General features: G+C 34.9%; 2 protein-coding genes across 3 annotated transcripts; one reads left to right on the top strand and one right to left on the bottom strand.

Annotated features, from left to right (window-relative positions):
- The first annotated feature begins 4,430 nt into the window (after positions 1-4,430).
- LOC108730507 (box C/D snoRNA protein 1) lies at positions 4,431-6,153 on the top strand. The gene is made up of 7 exons (XM_018460246.1): positions 4,431-4,455; positions 4,555-4,736; positions 5,062-5,156; positions 5,227-5,405; positions 5,485-5,679; positions 5,744-5,868; positions 5,951-6,153. Exons 1-7 carry the CDS (start codon positions 4,436-4,438, stop codon positions 6,151-6,153), a joined length of 999 nt encoding a protein of 332 aa, XP_018315748.1. The 5' UTR covers positions 4,431-4,435.
- Positions 6,154-7,083: 930 nt separating this feature from the next.
- On the bottom strand, positions 7,084-8,986 carry Sec22 (vesicle-trafficking protein SEC22). 2 transcript variants are annotated; one of them, XM_018460247.1, is made up of 5 exons: positions 8,626-8,986; positions 8,095-8,204; positions 7,687-7,847; positions 7,461-7,607; positions 7,084-7,378 (listed from the first exon to the last, which is right to left on the bottom strand). In XM_018460247.1, the coding sequence occupies exons 1-5, from the start codon at positions 8,698-8,700 to the stop codon at positions 7,230-7,232; spliced, it is 642 nt and encodes a 213-aa protein (XP_018315749.1). In that variant the 5' UTR covers positions 8,701-8,986; the 3' UTR covers positions 7,084-7,229. The 2 variants fall into 2 exon arrangements, with proteins under 2 accessions (XP_018315749.1, XP_018315750.1); XM_018460248.1 differs by lacking the exon at positions 8,626-8,986 and adding an exon at positions 8,490-8,571.
- Positions 8,987-9,536: the final 550 nt, after the last annotated feature.

Here is a 9,536-nt window from a genome sequence, read left to right on the forward strand (position 1 = left end):
TAAAAAGCAACCCGAGAAAAAAAATGTTATATATATATATGAATGTTATATATTTTATTGTATAATTATATATAATTTTATATAATTTTATATGAAACATTTTTGTGAGGAAGAAAGAGGAAACAAAGAGCGCATTACAGATTAGGCTTTAAAGATGTCTAAAATAGTCTAAGATATTTGTAAGATGTCTCACATCTCGATTTTGAACTTTTTGTTGTCTAGACAGTCTGGGTCCGGACCAATATAGCTAAATAGTCGATAATGTCATCGTTCTTCATGCACTTATCTCCGGACTTACTGGGTTGCGTTCCAAAACTCGACTGTGTCACTCCGAGTACCTATTATTTTATCCTTGTTCATCGAATGTTGAACAAGGATAAAAAGATATTCGGAGTTGACAGAGTCAAGTTTTGGAACGCACCCCTGACAATCACGATTTATCCAGAGTTGGTCGTATTTTTGTAATAATCCCTCGTTGGTGGTAAAAGTTACCACCTAGCAGATATTGTAATTGTAAAGGATATTGTACATATGCACTTGCAAAGAAAAAAAAAGAGAATAAATAAAAATTATATTGAACTTGAACTCAAGACAATTGTTATTTAATAATATATTCGTCCTGACGAAAATCATATGTACAAAACAGCTGTTATTACACGTGCGAATAACCACACACATATAAAATCATATACAGGATGCGTCACCAAAATCCGGACAAATTTCAATTAGAATTTTCCGCTATATTGTGCCTCCGCGAGAGGTTGTTGGCGTCCGAGAAAACCTGATGCTTCTAGTAAACAGTCATATTCTCAAAATTGCCGCGATGTTGAAATCAAGTGCGGAGTATCGAAGAGCCGCGATCATCGAAGGCCTTCGCGCTGGGCGCTCAGCAACGGAAATAATTCGGTTTTTTGGATACCCGAGATCAATCGTTTATGATGTTGTGGCAAAATATACGACTTTAGAACAGCCCAATGAAGGTTCCAATATGCCAGCGAGGAAGAGTCACTCGAAAGAGCGCGCGAAACGCACCGCGAGGATCCTCGCAGTCATTGAAAGAGCTCAAGAAGCATTGATTTCGGATGACCCAGGGCAATCGTTGCGAAAATTAGCATCGATTGTTGGTGTAAGCGAGCCAACAATGCGTCGAATTGCCGAGGAGGACCTTCGATACAAATCGTACACATTAAAGATACAACAGATGCTCTCTGAGGCTGCCAGGACAAGGCGAGTTGCTCGCTGCAATCTGTTATTGTGTTCCTTGAAAAACGAAGCGTCGGGACGAATCAAGTTCTTTTCTGACGAAAAAATTTTTGCTGTTGATGCCAAAATTAACCGGAGAAATGACCGATGGTTCGTCTACAATCCCGAGGATGTTTCTGTTGCCAGAACAAAATTTCCGGCCAATGTTCACGTGCTAGGTGTTGTGTCCAGTGAGGGTGATATCATGCCACCACATTTCTTTATAAAAGGGGAAACAAAGGAGTCACAAAAGAAGTATATTTGCGCGTTCTGAGGGATGTAGTGAAGCCGTGGATGGAAACTGTAGCATCCGGAAGGCCATATGTTTTTCAACAGGACGATGCACCGGCTCATACGAGTCATTTGATTCAAAATTGGCTCTCAGACAACGTCGATATATTTTGGTCCAAAGAATTCTGGCCTCCTAACAGCCCAGATTTAAATCCCTTGGATTACTACGTATGGAGCGTAGTTGAAAGCAGGGCTGGGTAATCATTTAAAATTCCAAATATAAAATACTTAAAAAAATGTATTTAAAATGTAAAATGTTTTTCGAATCCACTTTATATGTAAAATGGGTAAATAGATATTTTAAATAGTTTTCAAATACAGAATGGTTTTCAAAAAAAAACCTACATACATTTTAATATACATTTTTTAAGTATTTTACATTTAGCATTTTAAATAGAATTACATTTTAAATGGCATTTTAAATGCAAAAATACTCAGCCCTGGTTGAAAGAGTCACAAACAAGTCTCGGCATCCCAATGTAACGTCATTAAGGACCGCTATTGAGGCAACATTCGTCGGCATGGACAGCGCTACATTACAGCATGCGTGCCAACGCTTCAGACCGAGAATAGAGGCCGTCATTCAAGCTAATGGGGGATATATCGAATAATTATGCTCTATAGGGATCCAAATGCCATGTAAAAAAATTTTTTGTAATATTTAATTTTTCATTAAAAACATTTTATCACACTAAAAAATTTTATCAAGAAGGGAAAAGACAAGTTAGAGTTACTTTCCAATCAGAACGTAGTATACAAGATTTCTTGTGACGACTGTGAGGCTAGCTATGTTGGTCAGACGAAAAGAAAATTGAGTACGAGATTACACGAGCATATCTCTGAGATAAGAAAAAAGACTGGTTCTCCTACTGTCATAACCGACCATCGTATTAATTTTGACCACAATTTTAGATGGAATGAAATAAAGATTTTGGATAGTGAATCTTCATATAATAAAAGATTGGTATCTGAAATGATCCATATCAAAAGACAAAAACAAGGTCTTAATAAACAAAATGAAACAGATTCGCTGCCAGAATCTTACTTACAAATTATAGAATCTCTCTCTCCTTCATAATTACTTTCTTTTTCTTTCTTTTTACACTCCCTCTCCCCTTTCTTCTTTCTCTATTCAATTTTCCCCTTCTTATGCTCTCTCTCCTTTTCTTCTATTTTACCACATCAACCTTCTTGTCTTTTGAATGTCGATTCATATTGTATCAGTACAGAGACGAATAATGACACGATTTTTCACTTTATTCGCATTGTTCTTATGATAGACTGTCTATTAAGATCCACATGTAAGGTATTTATTCTTTTTCGATTCAGCTGCTACTAAATTATTTTTAATTATAGATAATGTACTATTGCATATATTATAACGTTTATTAATGGTAGTTTATATTTCTTACTATTTTATATTACTATCTCTATCACTTTATATGACTTATAATTGTACTTCTCAACAGAAATGATAATAACGCTACATTATACATAAACGGAAGATCATTGTTACGGATACCACATTGTACCATATTTGCTTCGAATGTTAACGAAAATGTTAATACTGCGAAAGGAGAGTGAAGTATAATTTTTAAATTTTATTTTTAATTTTATTATTGTATTGTTCATTTTAACATTGATAATGATCCGATAGGGATCGAAACGTTTGTCTTTATTTTGTCATTTATTGTTTATAGCCGGCATTAAAGTTTTTATATTCTAATGACATATTTATTTTACTAATAATTTAAATCATAACGATTAAAAAAAACCTTTGGCTCGTAATCCTATTTCCTTTTTTATTTTTTGAATTTATTGAGCCTTATTACTATTATATTTTTAAAAACATTTTGTTTAAAGAGAAATTGTTCGATTTGTCCGGATTTTGGTGACGCACCTTGTACATAAGGTTTGTTCGCGTCACATATTCCAACATGTTCCAATATGCTCCAATCATAGTTCTTACTCACTCCAACGTATTTGATAGAGTGAATAGGAGCTATGATAGGAGCATGTTGAACTTTGGAACATGTTGGAGCTTGCGACAAATAGAGGGAAGTCCCCTATTATGAGATAGGCGCCTAATATGAGATAGCAGCGTTTCTGCTAAACTAATAAACGCTATCTATTGGTTCCACTATGAATTTATTGCTCTTGGATTGAAAACTATTTAGTAAAAAGTTCATTATTAGATCATGCCTGTAGTTATTGTAAAACAAGATTTTAGAATTTGGATGTCTTCAAGTTTTATTGAGACCTTGTTTATTATTTAATAATAAATAAAAAATAAATATTTGGCAATAAAATCTTCATATAGTGATAGAGTAAGGTCGTACTAATAGAAAAATACGGGATATGTTGAATTGTTTAATTATAGAAGTTAGATTTGATGATCGTAAAGCTATAAGGCGTGGAAATCGTAATATGAGATACCCAGGGTATTCCTAATATGAAATATATTAGGAATGCTCCTATGTTATAGTAAGAATCGTTGCTAAAGTATAAATGTTATTGTACAACAATAAAAAAGACAACCGGAATGAACGTCGAGTGCCTATATCTGCGATGCTTGATTCCAACTACCTGAAAACAAGTTCTAAATATTTTCCGCTTTACTATCGATTTTTCGGAACATCTCATATTAGGAGCACAATTTTTTCATTTTGCGTCTTGCTCACTTTTTACATTTCTTTAATTTAAAAAAAAAAATGGAATTTGAATTAAATTTTAGGTAACGTCATCTTAAAGCTTATTAAATTCCTTTCAAAATGATCTATCATTTTTTTTTATTCTGCTTATAGACTTCTAGCATTTACCCAAAATGAATTCGATATCTCATAATAGGGACCTTTCTTCTACACCTATAAATATACATGCACAAAAGGCAAATAAAACTAAGATGGCAGCCACTAAGAACAAGTAAGTAGGATTCCTAACGTATATAAATGTAAAAACCGATAGAATTTCCTCGTGACAGCGATTACCGGACAGTTAATTTATTCCTGTCTTTATTTACAGATTGGAGGATTGCGAGGTATGCGGCACGGTTAAGGCGCGATACACCTGCCCGAAATGTGAGGTTAGAACATGCTCTCTCACGTGCGTAAACGTTCATAAGAAGGAGCTAGAATGTAATGGGATCCGAGATCCGACCAAGTTCGTCCCTTTAGCGACGTTTACTGACTTAGATTTATTGAGCGGTAAGAGAATGGTCTCCTTTCTCCATTTAAGTTACCCGAGACATTTTAAAATGATAATTATATAGAATAGGTCCCATAGCTTAAAAATCAATAAAATTAGGCTTATTCGACGCCTTTTTGCCTGAAACGAAAGAATCTGGCAGAAATAAGCGTCGCTCTGCCTCGCAAACCGAGATATTAAGCGTTAAAGTTGACTACTAATGAAATCAGAAAATCTGTCGAAAGGGTCGAAAAACGCGTCGAATAAGCCTAATTTTATTGATTTTTAAGCTGCGGGACCTGTTCTGTATAATTACCCTTAAAATTTTAATACTATATTTTCTAGACTATCGCTTTCTCGAGCAAGTTGGCAGATCAATTGATACAAAGAAGAGAAATCCAGAGATAAAATACACTCGCCAAGCTGTTACTCTACCAGTGGTATGATATTCTCTCATTTTTGTTTATATTTTTTAAGAATGCAACAAAGTCACAATGTCTTCTCTTTCAGCACCTACATAAATTGAGATGCGCTGCGTCCTGTAGAAAAGTGTCGCTGTTATTTATGCCGCAAGTCTTCAGTCGGCACAAGGAGAACACTACGTACCTTAACTGGAAGACCAATGAGCTATTCTGGCGTCTAGAATGGATTTTTCCACAAGCTGAAAACATAAAGTACACAATAGACAGGTACATAAATACTTGTCATCTCTGAAAGTCGATAAATAGTTTTTAAGAAATGAATAATACATTATTATGTATATTATAGAACTCTAGACAACGTAAGATTATCAACATTGGTGGAACAGGTTTTAGATCCAATTTCTGCGACAGATGAGACTGACATTGAAAAATTGAACACAAAACTATTTTTAGCTGATAAATTACAATTTTATAGAGCAGCTGGGTTAACTAATATTAAAATTCTTTTAAAAGCCGAGAAAATAAAGAAGGCACAGTCCAGGTAAATATTTCTTTTTTTTTAGTCTTATAAAAGCACTTAACTAATTATAATTGATTATTTTTAGATTTTATGACTTGGATCTTACGCTTACATTACAAGAAAATTTGGAGAATAAGACTATAGTGGAGTTTCCGACATTGCATGTCGTTATGAAGGATCACTCGAATATGTATGATATTATAGATACTGGTAAATATTATTCATTACAACAACCATTACAATTCCAATATGTTATCATAGAGCAGTACATCATATACATATTATTTTCTAGATGAAGAAATGAGTGATGCAGAGTGTACAAGTTACGGAGCAAAGAAAAAATACAACAATAACAGGCCCAATGATGACAAAAAAGACGAACCAGTAAATTATTTCTTCAATGATTTTTCAGATTCTGATGGTGAAAATACGGATAATAAAGTAAAAAAAAAGAAAGGATCGCTTAATATACAATACCAAATTACGAAGAGTTAATAAAAATGTAAAAATTACATCCATTATTATAAATATTGACTTATATATAGATATTTTTATTGTAAATACATCATTATAATTTTGATACAGATGAAATACAAATGTAGCAACATTAATGACGTGTATGATCGTCTATAATACATTTTTTCTTAATTGGTTCCTTTTCCACATATACTGATAATACATATATCTGCATACCACCCAAAAATACAACCGCACTCAAATAATAAATATATCTTTTTAAATTTATATTAAAGCGGGGAGCACAGACTCTTGCATAACGCATAACACGTAATGTATAAGAAAACGAACCAAAGTCCTTCGTTTCCTTCCTTTCCATGAAATAAAGAACTCCGATTGATTGAATTTCTTATGCCTTATGTGTTATGCAAGAGTCTGTGCTTCCCGCTTAACTCGGGACTCTCTTTACAGAGGGACTTCATAAAATGTGATATGATTCAACAAAGATATGATAAATACAATCTATAAGTACGTGGAATGATACTTATCTTTTTTTTTTCAATGGAAAAAATTTATGGTATCTCTACTCAAAAAAACTTATTCCAGTTGATAATGTAGAGATAATTTATTTTTCATCATTACAACAAACTACGAAAATAAATAAATCACACAAATATTTGCTACAATATGTTTTTAAAATAATGACATATTGTATAGTTTTTATGTAGAAATTACTAGATCCCTTCCACAAAATTATTAGAACGATTCAATAAAAATATTAAAATAAAAAATTATATCTATTCATTTCTATGTAACGAAAAATTATTTTGTCATTGAACAACGTTAAAAAATCATTGAATATTTTTATATACTATTTTTTTATAAACATAATTTTTACATGGATCAATTTAAATATATCAATACAATATAATTACATTTTCGCAATTTTTATCTTTTATGTAAAAGTTTTCATTTTCCTCTTCTGTAAATATAAATGGATGTTGGAATCACACAAATACTCCGCAATTATGAGCGAGATAAACAAAAATATTCTATCCTTGAAAATGGAATACCTTTGACGTATAATATCGAAGTTTTTTATTCATGTTGTTTAACTAAAGAATGAAGAAATATAACAGAAAGACCAAAAATGCAACAAGACCAGCAACGGCTTTCACGTACATCGATTTGCTATTCAGATGTCTCGCGTCTTTTTTATACTTTTGTGACAACATAGACAAGTTTTGGGTCTTGGAATCCAATTCTGTAAAATACAAATAATATTTTAGTACATGTAGATTTTTACATTTCTAGCTTTTTACACAAACAGAACAGTTCTACGTTACCTGAAAGTATGGTACCCCTTTGTAAAACATCATCGATATTTTGTACCATGATTCTTTGCACATCTTGCAACTGGCTGTTAAGCGTGTTCAAGTTTCTGCGAGATCTACTGTCCATAAAGATCTTCTTGGCTTTTTGAATGTACGTATCTGAAAAACAAACAACGTAAAGCTAATGCAATGCACATGCTCAGTAAGACGTTAACATTCACAGTCATCTATAGCATACCAAATTCGATAAAGGTATAAGGCCTGGTCACTGTATTTACACGTTTTCCATACTGAGCATGAAACTCTTGTGCTATATCTTCCAAGTAGCTGTAAGCTATGCGTGTGCTGTAATTCCTTTCGCATAGTACCAGATAACACACCTCATTTTCGATTAAATAACTATAAACAAAGTACGACATACAACTGTTTTAAAATACATAGATCAAACTCGCTAAGCATACATTTAGATTCTCTACTTGAGTAGTCCTATGTATCATTTTGATTTTTGATCTTTTTAATCGTTATTACAACATGAGAAAGTTACAAAATCATTTTATTCATCTTTAACATTCAATAAATAAGGATACAATGATACAATAGGACACTCTCAGGTGGAGAATTCAAACACAGCCCAACTGTCACTTACTGGAAAAGATACGGTCCAGTTTCGAGGGTACACCTTGTCGGAGACTGTGGACCTAGTTTTCTGAATAGCATCTTTGCTTGATTTTGATATTCCACAATATTTTTACCATCCTATGGCACAAAACAGAACATATTAACTTCTAAGTTTAATAAAATATATAAATATAAAGATTAAAGATACATAAATAAATTATATAAATATACGCAAACATAAAAATAATAAAATACAACAGATGCCAGTCTAAATATTGATTTGCTTCAAAAATCTAAACTTTCATGTCAATCTCCACCAATGCAGACTTACTTTGATCTCTGTTCAACTTACTCTTCGTTTTTTTCTAGTTATGAAAATCAAAGAAAGATGAGTAAACGCTAATTACATTGGTGGAAAGTTACTTTAACAAATAAATTTCATGATCCCTTCTCCTACAATGTCAGTAATAAGACTTCCGTCGACGAATCTAGTTAATTGCACAAGTGTGACGGCTAATCGTAAGAACGAGGTGACGTTTCATCATAGCATACGTCTAACCTGCTCGTTGTCCTGCATGGTGGCCGCCAGTGGCAGGCCGTCTGCCACCCTCGCGATTATCGTGAACAGGACCATCCTATCGAAGACCTATTCACCGATCCCGTCTGGAACGAGCGAGGAGAAGAATTAATCGCACAATCGTCGCGCTGCTCCGCGACTTCAACGTCCGAGGACCATTCGCGCGTAACTGATCGCCGATGTGGCCGCCGCGCGTCCACTCCCGACCCACCACGTCAGTCGATCCAGTCGATCTGCGCGCCGATCGCTCGAGCGACGATCGCTTATCCGCCGAGTGGGCAAACGGCTGACGGACGTACGCACTGTACTACGCTCCGCGTTACCATCGGCAGTCGACGTAAGAGTCGATGTCGTCGGTGAGACTGGTGAGAGCATCGCGAAGAGATTAAATACACGGAGACTGTTTTTTTTTATTCCTGCACTAAACTGCACTAGAATTCTTTTTCTCGCTTTCGCCAAATATATCAAACGCATATCTATCTTTACTTTAAGTTCCAAAAGTGCACATTAGTTCAGCTACAGAAAACGGATCTTAACGACGTTTGCGAGCGCGCGTGCACGCGACGTTCGCGCACTCGTCTAGCGTCGCTCGTGGCAGGAGATTTAACTCGCCGCGAGTCGCAAGGAAATGTCCAACCGTGCGTTTTCGAGACGAATAATTGCCCGCTGCTGTCGCGTAACCCGTGAGACTTCGTCTTCCTTTCTGAGGAAATAAAAGGAATTTCCTATTGAAAATAATTGTTGGTGCGCCACGTTCGAATCGACCGGCGGGCGCCAGCCCGATCGGCGCGGCGTGACGCTCGACTTCCGGCCTCGGCTTTTGACGTTCGTCCCGGTTCCGCTCGCGTGGAAACTTGTGGAAAGTCGCCCTGGGGAACGGGGAGTCGGGGAGA

This window comes from Mycetomoellerius zeteki, unplaced genomic scaffold, assembly GCF_001594055.1.
Source record: "Mycetomoellerius zeteki isolate Tzet28-1 unplaced genomic scaffold, Tzet1.0 scaffold93, whole genome shotgun sequence".
Taxonomy (NCBI): domain Eukaryota; kingdom Metazoa; phylum Arthropoda; class Insecta; order Hymenoptera; family Formicidae; genus Mycetomoellerius; species Mycetomoellerius zeteki.